General features: G+C 54.9%; 9 protein-coding genes across 9 annotated transcripts; 5 read left to right on the forward strand and 4 right to left on the reverse strand.

Annotated features, from left to right (window-relative positions):
* Positions 1-406: 406 nt before the first annotated feature.
* On the reverse strand, positions 407-2,253 carry BBK36DRAFT_1125139 (hypothetical protein; the record flags this gene model as incomplete). The annotated part of the gene is made up of 5 exons (XM_024891246.1): positions 407-850; positions 913-1,438; positions 1,500-1,822; positions 1,899-2,151; positions 2,207-2,253. The coding sequence occupies 5 exons, from the start codon at positions 2,251-2,253 to the stop codon at positions 407-409; spliced, it is 1,593 nt and encodes a 530-aa protein (XP_024747350.1).
* A 965-nt stretch (positions 2,254-3,218) lies between these two features.
* BBK36DRAFT_144911 (glycosyltransferase family 62 protein) lies at positions 3,219-4,939 on the forward strand (the record flags this gene model as incomplete). The annotated part of the gene is made up of 5 exons (XM_024897516.1): positions 3,219-3,295; positions 3,386-4,065; positions 4,140-4,459; positions 4,527-4,622; positions 4,772-4,939. The coding sequence occupies 5 exons, from the start codon at positions 3,219-3,221 to the stop codon at positions 4,922-4,924; spliced, it is 1,326 nt and encodes a 441-aa protein (XP_024747351.1). The 3' UTR covers positions 4,925-4,939.
* A 473-nt stretch (positions 4,940-5,412) lies between these two features.
* Positions 5,413-6,999, reverse strand: BBK36DRAFT_1143736 (TMS membrane protein/tumor differentially expressed protein; the record flags this gene model as incomplete). The annotated part of the gene is made up of 3 exons (XM_024893621.1): positions 5,413-6,712; positions 6,771-6,850; positions 6,949-6,999. 3 exons carry the CDS (start codon positions 6,997-6,999, stop codon positions 5,413-5,415), a joined length of 1,431 nt encoding a protein of 476 aa, XP_024747352.1.
* A 533-nt stretch (positions 7,000-7,532) lies between these two features.
* On the reverse strand, positions 7,533-9,639 carry BBK36DRAFT_1136280 (MFS general substrate transporter). Its single transcript, XM_024892930.1, has 4 exons — positions 9,383-9,639; positions 8,286-9,175; positions 8,096-8,229; positions 7,533-8,027 (listed from the first exon to the last, which is right to left on the reverse strand). The coding sequence occupies exons 1-4, from the start codon at positions 9,467-9,469 to the stop codon at positions 7,546-7,548; spliced, it is 1,593 nt and encodes a 530-aa protein (XP_024747353.1). The 5' UTR covers positions 9,470-9,639; the 3' UTR covers positions 7,533-7,545.
* Positions 9,640-9,769: 130 nt separating this feature from the next.
* On the forward strand, positions 9,770-10,461 carry BBK36DRAFT_1181333 (hypothetical protein; the record flags this gene model as incomplete). The annotated part of the gene is made up of 4 exons (XM_024896242.1): positions 9,770-9,810; positions 10,058-10,249; positions 10,316-10,355; positions 10,396-10,461. 4 exons carry the CDS (start codon positions 9,770-9,772, stop codon positions 10,459-10,461), a joined length of 339 nt encoding a protein of 112 aa, XP_024747354.1.
* A 1,221-nt stretch (positions 10,462-11,682) lies between these two features.
* Positions 11,683-13,705, forward strand: BBK36DRAFT_1181338 (carnitine acetyl transferase; the record flags this gene model as incomplete). The annotated part of the gene is made up of 3 exons (XM_024896243.1): positions 11,683-11,722; positions 11,851-13,513; positions 13,577-13,705. The coding sequence occupies 3 exons, from the start codon at positions 11,683-11,685 to the stop codon at positions 13,701-13,703; spliced, it is 1,830 nt and encodes a 609-aa protein (XP_024747355.1).
* Positions 13,706-14,345: 640 nt separating this feature from the next.
* On the forward strand, positions 14,346-15,678 carry BBK36DRAFT_1136281 (Ribokinase-like protein; the record flags this gene model as incomplete). The annotated part of the gene is made up of 2 exons (XM_024892931.1): positions 14,346-14,452; positions 14,541-15,678. The coding sequence occupies exons 1-2, from the start codon at positions 14,353-14,355 to the stop codon at positions 15,674-15,676; spliced, it is 1,236 nt and encodes a 411-aa protein (XP_024747356.1). The 5' UTR covers positions 14,346-14,352.
* A 356-nt stretch (positions 15,679-16,034) lies between these two features.
* Positions 16,035-18,721, reverse strand: BBK36DRAFT_1126103 (MCM-domain-containing protein; the record flags this gene model as incomplete). Its single annotated transcript, XM_024891347.1, has 3 exons — positions 16,035-16,350; positions 16,453-18,583; positions 18,649-18,721. The coding sequence occupies 3 exons, from the start codon at positions 18,719-18,721 to the stop codon at positions 16,035-16,037; spliced, it is 2,520 nt and encodes an 839-aa protein (XP_024747357.1).
* A 908-nt stretch (positions 18,722-19,629) lies between these two features.
* BBK36DRAFT_1125003 (carbohydrate-binding module family 50 protein) lies at positions 19,630-21,363 on the forward strand (the record flags this gene model as incomplete). The annotated part of the gene is made up of 1 exon (XM_024891224.1): positions 19,630-21,363. One exon carries the CDS (start codon positions 19,630-19,632, stop codon positions 21,361-21,363), a length of 1,734 nt encoding a protein of 577 aa, XP_024747358.1.
* Positions 21,364-21,424: the final 61 nt, after the last annotated feature.

Below are 21,424 nucleotides of genomic sequence, written 5' to 3' on the forward strand. Positions count from 1 at the left end.
CCAACGGATGAAGTCGCAATCCTCTGGAGGATGACAGTAGAGGGGCTGAATTGCCCCATGCGGCGTAGCGCTGCGATACCGGCAGCCTGACCCGCGCAAGCACAAATCACACAATCGCCGGTTTTCCTGGGGGTGGCTTTTGAGCCGCGCTTTATCCGAGGCGCCAACGAGAAGTGGAAATGCGGAGGAGTGAGTCAGCATTGGAGTTCTCCAAGGACTGCAGGCGTTTCACTGGGGCTAGTACGATACTCGTACTATTAGCGCGACGAAGCTGTCAGTACTGTATACTATGTGATATCAATGAAGCCATATTCAACTCTAATCTCTACATGGATATAGTGGTGTATGTATCTGGTCCGTATATACCGTCCCTGGGTACCAAGTCCGTCATCCATCCAGCTGCTCCTTAGCCGGCATGGGCCACAATCTCGCTCACCAACTCGCCCTTCTCCTCGCTGTAGTATGAGCAGATCTGCGAAGGCAGCGGCACCTCCTTGTAGTCGTCGTCGGGTCCGGCCAAGATGTTCAAGTTGATACCGTCACTCTTGCTAGTGAACAGCTTGGTGGTTGAGCTCTCTTTGCTGAGATAAACCTGCGCGCTGTCGACCTGGTCGAGCATGACAGTGGGCACCGTGCCGAGGACCTGAAGCGCAAAGTTGTTTGCCTTGACCACGTCCACGGTAGAGACCAGCGAGTCAACGACAAGAGACAGACGAGTGGAATTTTCGACAGTGACTTGGTTTGCCTTGCCCTTGATGATGACGGTGGTGTTGTTGCATCGGCTGATCAGCACGGAGTGGGTGATGGATGCCTCAATTTCCACGGGCTGAGCCTCCTTCTCGTAGTTTTCCTGCAATTCTTTTGTCAGCGCACAACGATCTCGCCGTGTCCAGGGGCCGGGTCACCACATACGACAGTCCACTTGTTGGCCTCGAGCACCTTCCTGGCAGGCTTCTTGGCTCTCATGCTCTCAGGCTTGGGCTTCTTGCCGGGCACGGGGCTCTTTGCTCTGGCGCCGTCGGAGACTGTGGATCCTGCGCGCAGAGATGGGTTCTTGTGCGTCATCTCTGACCTGTCCACCTTACGCAGGCCCTTGGTGACATCCTCGCCTCGATTCAGCTCGGAGAAGACAGCCCCGAAGCCCCCAGCAGGCGCTCCCCCGGATGGCTTTGCGGAATCAGAGCCGATATCCAGGATAGGGGCCGGGCCGGGTGGCGGAGGCGGGGGAGGGGGCGGGGGAGCGCCGCCAGCAGAAGAGCCGGCGATTGCAGGGGGTCGCTGTGATTCTTTGCTGGAATCCAGAGACTTGGCAACTTCCTCGGCAGGCTCTCCTCTGGGGTTCCAAGCGACTCCTTGCGGATGATGCTGTTTGATGTAGTCGCCGAGGTCATGGAAGATCTGATAGAACGATTGCACCCACTCAACCTGTCTGGGGTCGCTATAGCACACAACATGGTTAGCTGCTTGATCATCATGCCTGGCCCGCACACTGGACGTACTTGTCCTTTTGCTCCTTCAGAACCCTGTTTCCGAAGAATTGCGCGGCGCTCAAGGACTCTTCGACATGATTGTAAGGCCGGTGGTCAATCGTAACCCAGCCCAGAACCATGATTCCATCTGCAACGGCGCTCAGGTTGCTGTACATTGGGTCGGGTCGGTTATTGTCTTTAATCTCAGTTGCGGCCATGAGCGCTTCCGTGATGGGCTTCAGCAGATTCTGATAGACGACCAAGCTCGATCCTGAGGTGGCTGGCTTCGCGGCCTTGGAAGCGATAAGCAGGAACTTGCGCTGTTCCTGGAACCCCCTGAGAACCTCGGCGGCCTGCATAGTAGCGCAACAAGGTTAGCAGCTCTCCTGAATCGGCGCGTCGCCAAGTGTTTAGGAGGGAAAGACGCACTTGCTGGGCAACAGGTCCTCCAAGCTCATTGCTGAGCTTGACATATTTGGCAAGGGTGGTGTTCAGAAAAGTGTCGAAATCCTCTATCGACTCGGGCAGCGCCTCCTGAGGCTCTTGGACGGCGGGGGGCGGCGGTGCCGCAGCCGGTTCGGATACCGATACGGGGGTCGCAGGCTGTCCAAGGCCCGGGACATCTTTGGGAAGCTCCGTGGACGACGCGATATCTTCGAGGCGTGAGGTCGCGGCTTCAAGTCTGCCATGCAATCAGCAAAGCTGGAGAAGAATCGGGATGACGGGCATCCAAGTACCGTTTGATGAGGGTTGTAAGGTTATGCATGTTGCTTGGGGCGGCCATGGCGGCGACGTTGGAAGTGAGATGCGCGAATGCAGTCAGAAGGGCTGTGCGGCAGCTTGCTGTGGATGTTGGACAAGAGGAAGTAAACACATGAAGAGGATACGCTGTTGAGGGCCGCAGTGACAGTGACGAACCGAGACTCCTGGCCCAGCAGCTTAAGTAGTAGTACGTGATAGCTTGCTGGTTGGCGGCACCGCCTAAATCATTTGCCTGGACTCCTTTGGAGGGGTTCGTAGGTGGCGCTAGTGCGTCCCTTGTTTGGGGATTAGTAGCAGGTACCTGTAACAATGGAGAATCTCGTCTGCAGGCGCCCCAAGACGCCGTACAGGAACCTGAGACAGGCAGCTATTTGGAAGCCTGAAGATCATTGATCCGCAGCTTGTCGGGGTTACAATTACAATAGGATGTCTGTCTGCCCGATTGCCTGGGCTGGCTGGCCGCAAAAGCGATCGAAATCGCTGACCTAAGATATGTAACCGGGACTTTGTGCCTGTTTTCAGTGACATCTGCGTGTCAGGCTCGTTTTTCGAGTATAAATGATGACTGTAGAGTTTCAGTCTTCCTGTAAATAATTCAGTGTATGAAATATCTCATGTACAACTATTGAATCTTTGAGCATCCAGTGATTGCAAGCTAAAAATAGGTGCCATTTTCGTCGCCTATCTGGGTGAATTTTTGCGAGAGATGTTGCAGATTCGAGCTAGCACATTTTCGTAGATTGGCCGCCAAAGAGGATCAAGGGGTCTTTGGCTGGACAATCACAGGCAATACGAGGGCCACCACTCCAACACGTTACATTTCCTTCGGGCCTCTGCCTCCTTTGCCTTTGCCACCAACCATCAGCCCGCGATCACCTCCAAAACCCAAAGTCCACGCAGGTGGTAGAAGCCGCCCGCGTGCAAGAGCGCGAACCGATAGCAGGAATCTTAGATGTTTTCATCACCAACGCCTACGCTTTCCACATCATGATGCCACGGCATCACACAAGCGGCTTCTCGAATGGATATCCGCGTGCCGACACCTTCGAGATCTCCCCCCATAGGTGCGATATTCCGTCCGCGCCCATGCTTCCCTCGCACGACGTTGACGCCAATTGGCATGCCCAGCTAACCCAGCCTTTTTTTGCCCGCAGATTCCAGCCAAGGGCCACGCTCCCTCCCCACAGGAAACGCAAGAGGACAGCGATCCGCGTCGGGATAGCACTCGTCGTCATTTTCGTCCTCATCCTCTGGTTCGGCCAGCCCAAGTCTGTCGCCTCCCTCATCTCGCTCGGCATCCTTTCCGGATATGAGGACCTGAAGCTGGAAACGGTCCGATACTATGACCTCTCCAACGTCCAGGGCAGCGCGCGCGGCTGGGAGCGTGAGGAGCGTATCCTGCTCTGCGTCCCTCTCCGCGATGCCGAGCAGCACTTGCCCATGTTCTTCTCCCATCTGAAGAACTTTACGTATCCTCACAACCTGATCGATCTTGCGTTCCTCGTCTCCGACTCCAAGGACCACACGCTGCAATCCCTGACGGAGCATCTGGAGGCCATCCAGGCCGATCCGGACCCCAAGCAACCGTACGGAGAAATCTCCATCATCGAGAAAGATTTCGGCCAAAAGGTGAACCAGGACGTGGAAAGCCGCCACGGATTCGCTGCTCAGGCGAGCCGCAGAAAGCTCATGGCCCAGGCGCGCAATTGGCTTCTCAGCGCCGCTCTGCGGCCGTACCATTCTTGGGTATACTGGCGTGATGTGGACGTGGAAACCGCACCGTTTACCATTTTGGAGGATCTGATGAGACACAACAAGGACGTCATTGTCCCCAGTATGTCTGCCCCTGTAACTCCAGATCCAAGTTGTTTTTTATATTGTTTCGTATACTAAACAATATTCCCCTAGATGTCTGGCGTCCCCTTCCTGATTGGCTCGGCGGTGAGCAGCCCTACGATCTGAACTCGTGGCAGGAATCCGAAACCGCGCTCGCGCTGGCCGACACTCTGGACGAAGACGCCGTTATTGTCGAAGGCTACGCCGAGTATGCCACATGGAGGCCGCATCTTGCCTACCTGCGCGACCCCTACGGCGACCCTGATATGGAAATGGAAATCGACGGAGTCGGCGGTGTCAGTATCTTGGCCAAGGCGAAAGTCTTCCGCGCTGGCGTTCATTTCCCGGCGTTTAGCTTTGAGAAGCACGCTGAAACAGAGGGTTTCGGCAAGGTGAGTCTTTTCATACTGCGCCTTGAGATATGCTGGGAGAGTTTGAACTGACAAAGATCTCCTCTAGATGGCGAAGCGTATGAAATTCTCTGTTGTTGGACTGCCGCATTATACTATTTGGCATTTGTATGAACCTAGTGTTGACGATATCAAGCATATGGAGGTAAGTAATTCCTTGTGGCCCCTTATCGTTGTTGAGTTTATGTCACCTTTTGCTAACAACGGCTTTCACTGCAGGAAATGGAGCGAGAACGAATCGCTCGCGAGAAAGAAGAAGAAGAGCGGAAGAAGAAGGAAGCGCAGATCAAAGAGGAGTTTGGTGATGCCAACTCGCAGTGGGAGCAGGACAAGCAGCAGATGCAGGATCTCAAATTGCAGGATCAGGGAAGCGATAGAGAGGCTGTTGGATTGAACCAGGGCGCAGCCGCAAAGGCCGCGGGGGCTATAGAAGGGCAAAAGAACTAAGCATGGCTTGAGGATTTGGAGTAATCGAATTTATTTCGCGCCGTTACGGGTTACCTATATATACGGATGCAGCATACATCTCGCCCTCCCAGCGGGTCATCGCCATCAATAAGCAGAATCTAATTTAATAAACGCATACCAAAACGAAAATGACAATTCACAGTTCCCTAATGATCCAATACGATGTGCTGAACTCCGTCGCTTGAAAGATTCCCACGCAGTCATGGTGAACAGATGCTTTTATCCCTCCACGGCTCGGACAGTCTGATGGGGCTGCCAGTTGGCTCATTTATAGTACTGCGATGTAGCAGACAGTGAAGCGCTGCAGCCTTCTCCCCTCTTAGGGGGGGCTCTGGAAAGGCAGATCTGATATCGCCCAACAAGCGTCTTGTTTTCAGGGCATATGGTATCTTTCTTCCATCGTGCCCCTTGTGCAGTCTTGGACATGGGATATACTTGAGTGGAGTTGCATCGACGCCCCCCATAGCTTAGTTATCGAACCGATCGGGAAGAAGGATAGGCGCAACAAGTGTCCAGATGTACATGCCGTGGCAGATCCAAGCGCTGACAATCTTCACCCAGCTGGCACCGTACGTGCGGCCAACCGTGGCAAATTGGCCGTCTCGAGTGGCCTCTTCGTAGTTGAGCGTAAGAAGTGTCGATACCCATGCCGTGGCCAGGAAGAATATTATGTGGAACATTGAGTAGTTGTACTGGGTGCTGGATCTCTCGTCATCATGAGGGTGATCATTGCCGTCGTCGCTCTCGTCGTCTGACAAAAGCGCATCAGCCGGAAGACTACCCTCTTCGACAGCACGACGCAGGACCTCGGCTCGCATGGCACGGCGTTCCATGGGCTGCTGCGTAACCAGATCGTGTTCGTCATCTTCGGGTAGTCGAATAGCGTCACCGTTGCCTCCCAGTCCAAGGCTTTGGGTAGCGGCACGGGTGGTAGTGTACGCAACAGTGAGCATTGTCACGATGGCTCCGATGACAACGGATGTGGTTCTTGTTCCCTGAGCGCGCACCAGGGGGTTACAGTTCTTATCATCAGGCTCCATAGAAACAGCTGACATGGTCAGATAGGTGCAGTAGACTGCGACCATTGCGGCCTGGGCCAAGCCAGCTTTGGGGTTGTATTCCTGAACCGTGGGATTGATCGACACAATGGATATGATGATCCAGAGAAGGAGGTTGACGGTGATGGCGGCCTGATTCATGGTGCAACCCCCCTGAGCGAAAAAGATGTATTGGACCACCGTCATGGCGATCGATGCCAGGTACATGCCCAACGTTGAGCCCACGAGGACGAAGCGCCAGAACCTGGAATCGGTCTCCTCAATCTGCGCCAGACAGTACTCAGCCCAGGTGTGTGCCAGATCGACGAGAAGAATGAGGCCCAGGATGAGGAAGAGCATGGCAGCGGCGAAAGAGACATAGTTTCCCCAGAACATGAAGAACTTGTCTGGAATGAGGAAAGACATGACAATGAGTGCCAGCCAAGCAATGATCTTGGGACCCCAGTAACCATTTTGTATAGCTGCTCGTGGGCTTTTGGAGGACCTGACACCAAAGAGAAGACCGGCGAAGATGAGGTGTAGAAGCCCGAGGGCAAAGTTGATTCGATGAGCGGCGAGCCACCCATAGCACTGTCCCGTGGGGCAGTTGATTTTGACGTAGTCAAGGGCGAGGTGCTGGAGTTTCTCTATGGCCCAATCCGTGAGCATGATCCATGCTAGAATCGAGTTGACGAGGAGCAGGAGAGCGTAGGCGATGCGCGTAGCGATGCTGCGAAGCTGTCAGCGAGCCATCAGAGGGCTTGGCGAAGACCATATCGACTTCGTACCTGTTGCCGCATTTGCCGCACGCGCTACAGACCATGGAGCATGTCGCCGCGCCGCAGCAGCTGGCAAAGCATGACACTATCTACATCGCGCAAGTCAGCAAGCCAAAGTCAACAAACATGATGCCCTAGGCGTTCATCAAGACTCGGGCGGCATGGCGCAAAGCTAATGGGAACATACCGTGCTCACGCTCGGTACCGCCAGAAGCGGCAGCGAAAGTAGGGCGCCCATTATGTGGAGGATCGAGACATGCGCTGGGAGCAAGGGGGGAGAGTCGCAGACGCGCAATGAAAGCGCTCGATGTCGTTGGCGTGCAAAGAAGGACTGAAACAAGATGATGCGTTTAAGTCGAGATACGGAGTAACTGACGACAGGTTAGTACCCGTGACCTGGAAGGATGGGGAGATGACATAACTGCCCGTATGCGGTTAGGCGCGGCTTGGTATGCATACCTAATGCCTCTATCCGTACTATCAGCCCAGCGATCAAACGGCTCGCTTAAATGCATAGCCAAGATAGCTTCAAGCTCACAGTATTATAAGTACGAGAACGAAGACTTACAGACGGACGAGACTGTATTCGGGTCAAGGATCGAGTGAGCATAATTCATGTCCACTTATGCATTCCAATTGGAAAATGCTAGTTGCTATCGATGTAGAGAATCTAATACTTGAACATATGAATCCAAGAGTGTACCCATCATGGGCTTGCTGTAATTGTCTGCAAAACCCATATCCTGATCTCTATACCGGGCACGATCCAGTCATATACAGACATTTAGTCTTCCTCCTCTAGTTTGTCCTTTCCTTTCAGATACTGGACCCTCTGGTAGTGGATTATATACAGGGTGATGAGCAATCCAAGACCGCACGCGGTCGAGGTAACCGCATAAGCCGTACGGTAACATGCAATGCCGTCGTCGCAGGATCTCGTGCCATCAGGCTCGACGACGCTGTGGTGATCGTAGATCCTCCCATACAGCAGGTTGAACACGTTCCCAGAGGCAACGGGCGCCAGCATCATGAATCCCCAGTTCTGGCTCAGTCCGCGAATGCCAAACGTCTCCGCGACGATGGAGGGGAAGACGCCGAAAAGGCCCCCATACGCCAAGCCGGAAAGGGCTGAAACGAAAACCAGTTTTTGAGGCATCTCGATCTGTGTAGCGCAAACTTGAGCCAGGAGAAATATGCTGCAAGCGACGGCAAGGCACCAAATTCGGCTGGCATGGAGCCTTTTCACCAGATAATCCGAGCCAATGCCTGTGAAATGCGTCAGTCAAGCTGCTTGTGAGGCGAGAGGACACATATTGTGGCTGCTGTGGCCTTACCGCTGAGCAGTCGTCCTACGAAGTTGAAGACGGAGAGAATGGACACGTGGATTTGCTGATGGCTGACCAGGAACGGCTCGTCGACCGAGCTGTCGTAATGTCTCCAGAGAGCATTGGCATCATTTCCAATATTACTTGACTGAACGTTAGCTTGATCATCACAAGTGGCTGGGCGCGCCAGAGGACATACTTGATAGTCATGAGGCCAGTTCCAGCGAGGATTGCCATGATGGCGAATAGCTGCCAAAAGTCCAGGCAGAACAGGAGCTTCCATCCTCGTATATCTACTCGATGAGACACGTCTTGATCAACACTACTGCCCCCAACTATGTCGGCGGTGACAACATCGGGGATCAAGGGCAATGTCTCGTTGATCTGGGTATCATCACCAGCTTCGGTGTCACTGAAGATAGCGGCGCGACTGGCGTCGGATGCTGGAGAGGCCTGGGGTGATGTGCCTGGACTTGGGTGAACGGCATCGGGGTTGGACGACGTACCGGGTTCGGTTATGCTGCGCGCCCTCTGTCGAGCGGGTGTTTGTGACTCCGATGCGTGACTGGGCACCTCCTGGTAGGAGTCATGAGGGTAGACCTTCAAGAAGAAGTAGCCCGAGAAAGTAAGACCAAAGGCGCCCCATGCCAGCAGCATCAAAAAGGAGCTGGTGCTCCCGGGGAAGAAGACGGCTCCGACGAAGGAGAAGAAAAAGGCGCTGAGACCAAAAGCAGCCAGCGGGAAGGCCGTGGCCGTGCCTCGATGGGTTGGCCAGTTGAGCGCAGATGTCTTGACTGCTCCTGCAAAGGCCATGCAGCCGCCCAAGCCAGTCAGGTAGGAGAAGAAGCAGAGCACAGGGACAGAGCCCGCGGCTTTCTCAAAGGAAATGCAGAGGGGGGCATAGCCGATAGCCAGGAGAAAGGCGCCGGCAAGAACAGCAGGTCTTGATCCACGGTCATCCACAAACATGCCGATGGGGATGCCCAGCGTGTACATGCCCAGGTTGCCGAAGAGGCCGATCAAGTTGCTCTCCGTGGTAGAGAGCCGGAGTCTCTCAGCGAACTGGGGCGCCCATGCGGAATAGACATACTGCGTTGCGATCTCGGAGTCAGTTGACGCTTTCTCATAATATTTTCGCTTTTACGGCATGTGAGGAACAATAAACAGGCAAAGGAGATGGACCGAGATTCAATCTCCCGCCTCGAGGACACGGAGCAGCCGGCAGGACCAGGTCATTGCACTGTGCGATGATGCCGCAGATGGCGAGAAGGACGGTGGGTAATAGTGGTGTCTCACGTTTGTGCCGCAAGCCAGGGAGATGACAGTTGCAGCGACCGTGGCGATTAGCCGCCCACGGTGAGCGTCTTTGTCTTGTGGGTGCATACTGAGATCTTTCGGATGCGGAGGATCGGGAGAGATGCTATGAGCTGAAAGACAAGAGATCGAGCCCCTAGAAGGTCAGTCTTTGGTTTTGCACTGATCGGCACCTTGCTTGTCTAAGGCAGCGATGGTCTCCGTGTCTTGGGAAGCAAACGCGCAACAAGGGCGCGAGAAGTTGGGTCATGAGACTGCTTCGCAGCGCCCCTGAGCAAGGATTCGGAATAGGCAAAAATATGAAGAATGTTGCAATACCTAAGGCGAGAAGTAAATCAAGGAAGATAAGGCATGATGAGCTACAGCGCGATGTGTATAAGACTGGGGGGATGCTGTCGTGCCGTCCGACAGTTTGCTATCGAGATGCTCTTGAGAGAAGTGATCTGTATGGATGAGGCGCCGCGATGATGATAAGCCCAAGTCCGCAGGACCCCCAACTTGCACGCATCCACTAGGCCAGATCGGGCCGGCCGCTTCTGCACGCGGCATGTAATCTTTTGTGGCGTAATCGTTCTCTTAATCGATAAGAGGCTTCCATCACAACGTAGGTATTTTGGACTTTGTACGCATCTTGATCTTGCGGATACTGACTTTGAGGCACATCTTCTACGCCCTGAGCTATGTCGCTATGCCTGGCTTCTGGGCCGAGACTCTGATCTCCCAGATGCTCGGTCTCAACTCACAGACGAGTTTCCGCATGTTTCCTCCGGCAGACATCGTCCACGGCTTCGACACGAGCATAGCATATAGCAATGCTCTGATGATAATTATGTGCATACCCTACTTTCAGTATTGCGAACGACGTCCATATGGCGGAGGAACCCTCGGATGAATGCTTCGTCCTTTGACTGCAAGGGCCAGTCCTTCCATGCAATTCTGCATCATGCTTGCTCGCGTCTGGCTGCAGCTTGGGCCAATTTTGGGGGGCGGTTCAGTTCATGATTGACCACGGCAAGTGGAAGCTTGCCTGGCGCGTTGGGAATTTAATCATGATCTTGTGACGAGGCCAGACTGCCTCGACTGCCTCGACTGCCCAGAGACACAAAGGCAATCGCTTTTCCTATTTACATCAGTTCCCATTGGCGACGTCTGGAAACCCGCTACCGATAGCCTTGGTCCGACTGCTCCCCAGATTCCCCACCGTGCTCTAATGCCGACGCCATACCTCCCCACAGTCTACGGAAGCACTGGATGGCGCTCATATCGTGGAGATAATGGTCTGGCATGGACGACCGCCGGCGTGCTCGGACGAAGGAAGAAATTCTGGTCTCGTCTTAAAATATCGTGTGTCAAGTAGGTGATCATTTGTTTGTGCGGACTGACGGAATCTTCGTCCCATCATGGTAGGCGGTCAGCACTGGTGCTCGTCGATTACTGCCGGCAGTATTTCCGTCACCTGCACAGCGGCTCGTGATGACGGCAGCCCCTGATCTTGACCCCAATCAGAAGCCAAGATGCACCACCGCCTTTGAAACAAAGGACGTACGGAGGTTTCCGTTGCTCCTAGGGCAGTGGCTCAGCTTGGGCCGTCAATCCCTTGCCCCGTAGCGTTTATCGATAGCGCCCACCAGTACCTCCCCCTCGTTGTGGTCGGTAGACTAGTTGTATTGACGCAGCAAAAGAAAACAACCTCGGCTCGTTACATCCGGGGTCCAGTGGAGCCGAAGGTCCGAGAGCGGTAAGCGTCGGCCAGCCAAGCGTTATTTCTCGCATTTGGCATGTGCCGCGGTCTGGCACGTCGCTCCAGACAATCTGTTCGCACTTGTGAAGCCGCATTGCTCTCTGTGGTTTTCTGGGCGCTTCCATTTCCTTTATGTCCTCGGCGCTCCCCCCATTATCGACTGGCGAAGAAGGCTGTTCCACTTCTCTCTACGCAGGTTGGACCGGATAAACCTGACTCTTGTTCACCACTATTGTTGGCCCTGTCCGCGCGCGAATGCGGTAGCATCGAGTCGCCTCCCGCACCAGTCCCGTTCCCCATGAGCCGCGGTATCTGAGCGGATCTCCAGCAGCCGATATAAACAACTCCGAAGCCTCGACTCGGCCAACCCCCTTTGCCTCCCTCTAGTTTGCCATGTTGTCAGCAATTCGCTCCCAAAGACCGACAAACACCTTCCGACGGGTTGCGCTCTCTTCTGTACGATACTCGTTGCTCTGTGCCGTTGTCTCTTGGATTTGCTGCTGACTTACACGCCTGCTGACGGCAGACCCATCGCATCGCCATGGCGCCACCCAAACGCAACAGCAGCTCGCTCCCTCCCGGTATGTTCTTAATTCAAACCTGGGCGAAACGATGCTTCGCTTCAATTGCTTTATCGACCCAGCAGCTAGGCTTTCTGCTGTTCTCCTGAGACGTTACCTGAGCTAATACCGCTATTCCTCTGCATCAGGCTATGTTGAGGACAAGTCGAAGGGCCCGATGCTCAGATTCCAAGACTCGCTCCCCCGCCTTCCAGTTCCGACACTCGAGGAGACCGCCAAGCGATATCTCAAGAGCCTGCACCCTATCATCTCTGACAGCGAGCTTGAGCATAGTAAAGCGGCCGTGTCCGAGTTCATCAAGCCGGGCGGAGTCGGCAGCAAGCTTCAAGAAAAGCTCATCGAGAGGAGCAAGGATCCCAAGATCAAGAACTGGATGTATGATTGGTGGAATGACGCTGCATACCTGAGTTATCGCGATCCGGTAGTGCCATACGTCAGCTACTTCTACTCGCACAGGGACGATCCCAAACGACGCAACCCTGCTAAGCGAGCCGCGGCCATCACCAGCAGCGTCCTTGAGTTCAAGAAGCTCGTTGACAGCGGCAACCTCGAGCCGGAATACATGAAAGGGCTGCCCATCTGCATGGACAGCTACAAGTGGATGTTCAATGCGAGCCGCGTTGCAGCCCGCCCCGCGGATTATCCCGTCAAGTTCTCCCCGGCCGAGAACAAGCACTTTGTTGCCATTCGCAAGAACCAGTTCTTCAAGGTCCCTCACGAGATTGCTGGCAAGCAGCTGAACACGTCGGAGCTCGAACAGCAGTTCAACCGCATCTATCAGGTTGCGGAGCGAGTGTCTCCTGTGGGAGCCCTGACCTCGGAGAACCGCGACATTTGGGCGGATGCGCGTGAGCTGCTGGTCTCAGCTAGCCCCAAGAACAAGGAGGCTCTGGAGACTATTGAGTCTGCCTCGTTCGTCGTCTGCCTCGACGATGCGTCTCCCGTCACTCTGGAGGAGCGTGCTCACCAGTACTGGCATGGCGATGGCGCCAATCGCTGGTACGACAAGCCTCTCCAATTTATCATCAACGACAACGGCACGTCGGGCTTTATGGGCGAGCACTCCATGATGGACGGCACGCCCACACATCGTCTGAACGACTACATCAATGATCTCATCTTTGGAAACAAGATTGATTTCTCAGATCCCAGCATCCGATCCAGCCTGCCTGACCCCCAGCCTATCAAGTTTGACATCACGCCCAAGATTCAGAGCGAGATTGATCGCGCCGTTGCCGACTTCAACAGCGTCATTGGGAAGCATCAGCTTGCTGTCCAAGCGTACCAGGCCTACGGCAAGGGTCTCATCAAGAAGTTCAAGTGCTCGCCAGATGCATATGTGCAGATGATTATCCAGCTTGCCTACGCCAAGATGTACGGCAAGAACCGCCCGACGTATGAATCGGCTGCCACCCGGCGCTTCCAGCAGGGTCGCACCGAGACGTGCCGCAGCGTTTCTGACGAATCAGTGGCCTGGTGCAAGTCCATGGCAGACCCGTCGATTGACGACAAGACAAAGATTGACCTCTTCCGGAAGGCCATTGCGGCTCACCTCGAGTACATCTCGGCCGCGTCCGACGGAAAGGGCGTTGATAGACACCTCTTTGGCCTCAAGAAGCTCCTCGAGCCCGGCCAGGAGCTTCCGGCCATCTACAAGGATCCCGCATACACCTACTCCTCGTCATGGTATCTGTCAACGTCGCAGCTCAGCTCAGAGTTCTTCAACGGCTACGGCTGGAGTCAGGTCATTGACGATGGGTTTGGCATTGCCTACATGATCAATGAGAACAGGTAAGAAAAGAGACTGACTTTTGTATAACCCCTTGGCAGAACTTCCGCTAACAACCATTGCAGCATCAACTTCAACGTCGTGTCCAAGGGACTTGGAAGTGACCGGATGAGCTACTACCTCAACGAGGCAGCGAACGAGATGCGCGATCTGCTGACTCCTACACTGGAGCCGCCCAAGGCCAAGCTGTAATCCGAGAATTGTTTGGTTTGTATACTGCTATACTACATACACATATACCAGTGGCGCTTCCCATAGACTCTTTCTTCACTGCGCCCATTTTGAATAAAGTCAATACCTTTTTACTTTTCTGGTCACGGAACGCAACATATGTAATAGTGACTTGCATATCTGGCTCTTCCAAGTTCTTGTGTGTGTCTGTAGTAGTTGCTCGACACTCTGGCGGCGTCCAGGCGGCATCTGGGAGCAATTGAAGCCCCAAAACCAATTCATAGCAACAGTTACAACCAATTAGTGCCCCAGCTGCTGATTACACAAAGTATCTTCAGTTATGACATTGTCGACACTCGATTCATGCTTGCCATGAAACATTTCAAGTGTCATGGCGGCTCATAAGCTTATCAGATAGAGGAGATAAGGTACCGGGACCAATTTACCCCGGACGTATCAGCGACGCAGGAATTCGACGCCATCAAGGTATTCTGCCATGATTCACTACTCGGGCTGTGTTAGCTCGTCCAGTACCCCGTACCTTGCACCAATGTACCGCGATAAGCTGCCTGCAGGCACATCAGATCACCTCTTGCCGTGATTCTCGCCCGTCGCCGAGCCAGAAAATCCATCTTCAACTCCTTCAAACCTCGTCCTCACCAAGCCGGCCATGGGCTCTCGCAAAGACTCGGATCCCCCAGAGGAGTCCGAGCAGCAACTGGAGCATCATGCCGACATCGACTTTGTGACCTTTGGCATGCTCATACTCGGTGAGGCGTCCCCGCTACCGGCCCTGTTAGCCTCCTAACAGCCATTGGGGCTGACCGACCGTGTCCAAACGCGCTTGTTGTCGTCAAGATGATATCGATTTCGCTCCTCCAACGCCCTCCCGCAAGAACGTCCTGGGCGGCGCCGGCTCCTACGCCGCGCTCGGCGCCCGCCTCTTCTCGCCCCCGCCGCTCTCGTCGACGGTGGGGTGGATTGTCGACCAGGGCTCCGACTTCCCGCCTTCGGTCACGGAGCTGGTCGACAGCTGGGGCACCGGTGCCGTGATACGCCATGATGCCGACCGGCTGACGACGCGAGGATGGAACGGCTACGGCGGCGCGGGCGACAAGCGCGAGTTCAAGTACCTGACGCCCAAGAAACGCATCACGACGGACGATCTGCCGCCCAACCTGCTGCAGTCCAAGTCGTTCCACCTCATCTGCTCTCCGTCCCGCTGCCAGGAACTGGTGACAAGCATCATCGCGCGCCGCAAGGAAGTGTCCCCGCCCGAGACATATACCAAACCCATCTTCGTGTGGGAGCCTGTGCCCGACCTGTGCACCCCCGATGAGCTGCTCAACCTCACCAACACGCTGCCCCTGGTGGACGTCTGCAGCCCGAACCACAGCGAGCTTGCCGGCTTCATGGGCGACGATGGCCTGGACCCGGTGACCGGAGACATTTCCACGAGGGCGATTGAGCGTGCTTGCGAGCAGCTTCTGGACAGCATGCCCCTGCAGTCCTTTGCCATCGTTGTGCGAGCTGCTCACAAGGGCTGCTACGTCGTCAAGAATGGCGGCAGGAAACGTCGACCTAACCAGGGCTCCAGGTCGACTCGAAAAAAGAACTACACAAGAGGCGGACTGCGACCCGACATCGACATGACGGCTCTGCTGGCCGATCTCATCCGCGACGAGGACGGGCTGGTCGTTCGCGACGAGATCGAGGTCGACCCCGGCGTCGAACGATGGATCCCCGCCTACTTCAAAGACAGCAAAGAGGTCGTCGACCCTACAGGCGGCGGCAACACATTTCTCGGCGGCATGGCTGTTGCCTTGGCTCGGGGGAAGAGCTACGAGGAGGCCGCCGTTTGGGGAACTGTCGCGGCCAGTTTTGCCGTACAACAGGTGGGCATGCCGACACTGGAACGAGAACAAGATAAAACGGAGACTTGGAATGGAAGCGTTGTGCTAGACCGACTGCATGAGTTTGAGGCAAGACTTTGAAATTTCATATCGCATAGATGTCGTCGTTTTAATTCTTCTACTTCTTCTAATTCCCAACAACTTTGTGGCTCATAAAGTCATTCAGCCCCGAGGTTCACCTTGTAGTAGTAGTATCCTTGTAATACCTTAGTATCCCTGACGTTACCGTTCCATATACGAAGCCTTCGTACTCAAATAGTTAGGTATCATTCTCCAGCTCCCGCAGTTCCCTGATTCTACCCTTAGCTGCCAGCAGATGTCTTTTAGTCGTTCTAGATTTTAAATCTTGTAGATAACATCGCCATCGCCAAACCTAGTTGTTGCGTCACTGGTTAGCACAGAGATCATTGTCACGAAAAAAAGATTTCCGCATGTAAACTCACATGATGTGGTTTGCCTCCTCCAACTTCTTCAGCGCCTGGATAGCTTCCGGTCTGCTGAAAGCCCCCCCTTCGCGGCCACCAATCCTCTCATTGACGGCTTGGATGACCGCGTCAAGAGGCGCCGAATCGTCCTCGAACACGCTGGTGTTGAGCAGCTGGCCGAGATTTGTCCTGAAAGCCGATAGTCGCTCAGGGGTGAGAACAGTCTCCTCAATCTCCAGATTGCTGGCCGCGCCGGCCAGGCCATCATCCTCGCCCTCTCCAGGGGTTTGAGACAAGACCTGCGACGCCGGTAATGTTGATGCAAAGGAGCTCTGCGTGTCCACCATGTCGTGAGATGGATGAGAGCTGCTGTCCAGCGTCATATCTGCTTCCATTGCCCGGGTTTGGCGGCTTGAGCTGTGGCTTGTAGACCCGTTAGTTCCATTCGTCCGTGAACTCCTGGTCTGCATGCGTGAGGTTGATTGTCGAGAGCTGCTGCCGTTGGGCAGGCTAGTTTGCTGGCTTCCCTCGTCGCCTTCGTCGTCGCTATCATCTTCGCCGCTCTCATCGCTAGACGAGACCAGCCCAGCGGCTTGTGTGCGCCTGCGCTTTCTCCGTGAGCTGTCCTCGACAATTTCCTTGAACAAAGCGAATCGCAAGATACTCTCAGCAGCAATGGCGTCTCGCTCCTCTACTCGAGATGACAAGCGTGACTTTGCGTGAGCAGTAGCCAATCGGATGAGGGTCTCCAGAGTACGGACTGTGAGCGGGCTCGTCCGCCTTTGGTTTCCCTCAATCTCGTCGTTCCGCAGACCGACGTAGATGTCGGCGATGCGGTCTGAGGCTTCTTGCGTAAGGACCGGCTTGATCCGCTTAGCATATTGAATATACTTCTTCATAAATGCTATGCTGAGGATCTCCGTCTTCTTGCTGGCTCCCCGGCCTGATGTTCGGGTAACACCTGCATGCAGCATTGCGTCGTACTTTTCGTAAACCTCCGTGGGGCGCTGAGAGCCGTTCTGCGTGTTTGCGGACACTCCGAGCGATTGGGAGGTTTGCTCCCGAACGGGCGCGCCCTCTTCGGTGCCTGCCTGGCGATACCTGTGCATGCGCAGCACATGTTCGGACACCTGTCTATCCCTGGCGTCCTCAATATCATCGGTAACAACGAAGAGCAAATCGAATCGAGACAAGAGCGAATCCGGAAGAGCAATATTCCTGTGAGGGTCCTTGTGAGGATCATACTGTCCAAAGATGGGATTGGCAGCTGCAATAACAGAGCACCGAGCATTCAACGACGTGTGAATTCCAGCTTTGGCGATGGTGACTGTCTGCTGTTCCATGACTTCGTGGATGGCCACACGGTCAACGTCTGACATCTTGTCGAACTCATCAATGCAGACAACTCCGCGATCAGCCATGACCATGGCGCCCGCCTCCAGTTTCCGCTCGCCCGTTTCTTTATCGGTAGTCACCGCAGCCGTCAAACCGACACCCGAGGAGCCGCGTCCTGTTGTGGCGATGGCCAGAGGCGCTGTGTTGAGCACAAAGCGCAAGAGCTGAGACTTGGCTGTAGAAGGATCGCCAACCATCAAGATGTTGATATCTCCTCTCAGATGGGTGCCGTTCTCGAGGTTCTTCTCCACACCTCCCAGAAGCATGAGTAGAATGGCCTTTTTGATGTAGTCGTGGCCGTAGATGCTGGGAGCAAGTGACTGAGAGAGAAGGCCGAGGAGGTCCTTCTTCTTGGCTACCTTGTTAATGTTTCGGATGTCCGTGTCGGTGATGGAGGCGGTAGCCACGCCGCCACTGGATTTGGAAGATAGTAGGACGACATTGTTAGCCAAAACGACAGTCTTGAACAGAGCGCTGTTGTGATTGGCGTTTCTGTTGCCCAGGGTTCGGAATATTCCCACAAGCTGGATCCTGTCGCCAGGCTTCACTGAGTCAACCAGATCATCGTCCAAGATGACATCCACGCCTCGAGGAAGCTGGCCAGCAGGCGCCCGTTCAGGCATCTCTTGGATCGAAATCGTCTGATGGTCCCGGTATGTACAGAACCCATACTCTGTTGTGAGAGGGTTCCCCTCGTCATCTTCCTGCGGATAGACGCTAGAGGTAGTGACTCCGTTGGTCATGGTCTGGTCCTGGTACTCTCGAAAGTGGAATTTGTCCTTGGCCTCATTGTAGTGAACGCTGCGCACAACTTTGGGCCTGATGAGGGAGCATCTGGTCACGATGCCCTCAACAGAGACCATGTTGTTCAGGTGCTGCGAGGACAGCGTGCGAGGATTGCAGGCATTGAGGCCAAAGTTGCCGGCCCACGCGCAGTAGTAAACGGTGTCCCTCGCCGTCTGGTCAGGCCGGGCTTGGGGCAGCGTCTGCACAATCTCTTTGAGGGCATGGTTGAAGGCAAGGGTATAATCGAAAGGCTTCAGGAGGATCTCCTGCGCAAACTCGGCATTGTGATCTCGGACGTGGTCGATGTTGACGGTGAGGCGACGCTGGTTCTTGCGGAGCATCAAAATGATGTCCGATCTATAGCTTCGGGCATGAGGGTCATCTTGAACAAGAGGTTAGCCAGGGCAGAGACCCGAGACGAGAGGGGAAGATGAGCTTCATGCATACTGGGAACCAAGAACTCCTCAGCCTGACGAATACGATCACGCACGCCATCGTCCTGGAGCATAAACGAATCCATGGCGGGCAGTTGTGCTGGATTCACGGGCAAGCAGCAGGCAAATCGCGAAAAGGATGCGTCTTGCAGAGCTGTACCGCGTCGACGCGGGATCTCTTAATTGATTTTGCCCTGCTTGGTCTAGCACCACTTTGCTTCAGGGTACGTACCAGCTCGCGTTTGCAATAAGTGCAGCTGTTCTTGATCCGCACTGTGATGTGCAACCAAGAGGTGGAACAAGCGACCGTCTGAGCTGATGACGACACTGTGTTTGAGTGTTAACTGGTGGCCCGTCGAATCAAAGGTCGACTTGTATGATTTCCCTCCATCTGTAAAGTCAATGAGATCCGGTATAACGGTCTTTTCTTACTACTGTACCGAGTATAACGGACTTGTCTACAGGCAGGGTGAAGTACATCTCAGCCATTGAAAGTCCAACTCCAGGAGCATGCACGTGCTAAGACTTCTGCGGCCATGTACCTGCAAAGTACCGGCACCGTGCTCCGCCGTCTCAAGGATTCAGATGGTGGGGGCCCCCCGTGCCAGACCAACTCCATCTTAGCACCGAGCATAACGACGTGCGTGGCCACGAGCTGCGACACTCCAAGGGACCGCCAGGGCCGTCTTACCACTGCCATTGCTCTTGCAGACAAGACATCCAATGTATATCCCGAGTATCAGCCCAGCGACGCTCGTTTCCCCTATTCCCTATGACGGAAGAGAGGCCAGACGGCTCCGAGATATCGATCTTCGCGAGGGCCTTGGGGTTTAATTACTGCTGATTCCCCCGGGCTCCGCAGACCCATGATACGGCCTTGACGGCGCTACACGGCCACGAACCGCCACGGAGCCTCGCCACTGCCGCCGACTGGTGAGAAGGCGTTGCCAGACTTGCAGACTCGTGAGCTGCCCTCCATCGTCCGGTGGTCGCCATGGCCGACCGCAATGCTCCTGGAGTGTCATCGCCGCACCAATCCTCATCCTCTGCAGCGCCCCTTGCCGGAACAGCGGGCGCTACGTCCGTTCGGTCGCGCAACCGCCGCAACCCCGATCATGGCAACTACGGCAGCGGCCACAGCAGCGACGAGAACCTAACAAGAAGCTACGGGAACGTATCACAGAGAGGTGGGAACACCAAGGGAAGAGATGAGACGCTTGGGTTGGGGCAGTTTCTCGGTGATTCCTGGACTCAGAGCTGGTCATCCGTCCAGGGCTTCGCATCCTCGCTTCTTTCGGTAGCAGAGAACCCAGGTGATGTGTCTCGATCGCGAGCGGATGCTCAGTCCGGAAACGCATTCTCTACCTCCCTTTGGAATCGAATACCATCGAACCTCGGCAGCATTGCCAGCAAGAGCTTCAAGGGAGGGAGCTCTCCCGCTTCTCAAGGCCCAAAGGCTGCGAACCGGGTGGCTGCTGGATCATCGGACCAGCGAGAGTCCGCGCTCAAGACCGCACAGAGGGCTAGCGTCCTGGAAAACAACAGAGCGCTGGATTACTCGAGATACCACAAGCGTCGAAACTCGGACGAAATTCCCTCAGAGAACTCTCAACCAGAAGAATATCTGGTGTACATCCACAAGATACAGCCCAGCGATACGTATGCTGGCATTATCCTGCGGTACAAGTGCCAGGAGGATGCTTTCCGAAAAGCGAATGGCCTCTGGTCCAGGGACAGTATCCAAGTCCGAAAATGGGTCGTTATTCCAGTCGATGCCTGCGAAGTGCGAGGGCGACCCTGTGATCCCCCGTCAAGCAGTCAAAACCACGCCGCCACCAATTCTCACAAAACACCGTCACAAGCTACACCTGATACTCTTTTCAACTTACCAGGCGAACGGCCTGCACCGGAAGATGAGAGTGCTGAAAAGGACGCCATGCCATGGTCACACGTCAGATGGGTCAGGATAGATTCACTGCCTGAGCCGGTAGAAATCGGGCGCATGGCGCGCCAGAAACTGGGCTACTTCCCGCCGCGGAGGAAAAAGACTGGCAGGACCGTTTCTTTCTCATCAACGCCGCGGCAAAGCCTCGACGCCTCCACCACCTCAGATCAAATAGACCAGCCCATGTCCAGGCGACAGAGCGCGGCCGACGATCGACCAACGCTGCTGGGAAGACGAGACTCCCTCCGCAGTCATGGAAGCAGCGAGGCGCCGGATATGAGGCCGGCGTGGATGCGACGCGCTGGTGGTGTAGGCCCTTTGAGCAGGAATATCCGGGCTCCCGGTCCAGACAAGGACTACCTCAACTCGTGGGCCAAAAAGCACTTCCCTGGCCTTGACATGGACAAGTTGCCGTCCATGTCGGTAATGGGGTCAGAGATGGCACGCTTCGGCTTCGATCGTGAACCTGCTGAAATCGTGGAAGGCACTTATCAAGAGGGGGGAGATACAGAGTCACCAAGCAATCAGAACAATGGCTTGGACAAGGCGGCGGCCGCAGTTGAGACGTGGCTGCGAACTGCGTGGTCGAAGCGGAATATGGGCCCGTTGATTGGCGGTTTGCCACGGCAGAGGAACACGAACGGACAGGATTTTGGAGACCTAATAGAGCTGACACCTACGCCAGGTGCCGAAGGCACGCCACGCCTCGATATGTTTGATTCACAAGCATCGTCGCAATTCCTTGGGGGTATCTCGAGCGACGATTCTAGCATAAAGCGATAAAAGGATAGAATTTGATACACAGCATTCTTATTGATTTACACCTGCTTTTGGAGTTGCTCAG

Source organism: Trichoderma citrinoviride, assembly GCF_003025115.1.
Source record: "Trichoderma citrinoviride strain TUCIM 6016 unplaced genomic scaffold BBK36scaffold_12, whole genome shotgun sequence".
In the NCBI taxonomy this organism is placed as follows: Eukaryota; Fungi; Ascomycota; class Sordariomycetes; order Hypocreales; family Hypocreaceae; genus Trichoderma; species Trichoderma citrinoviride.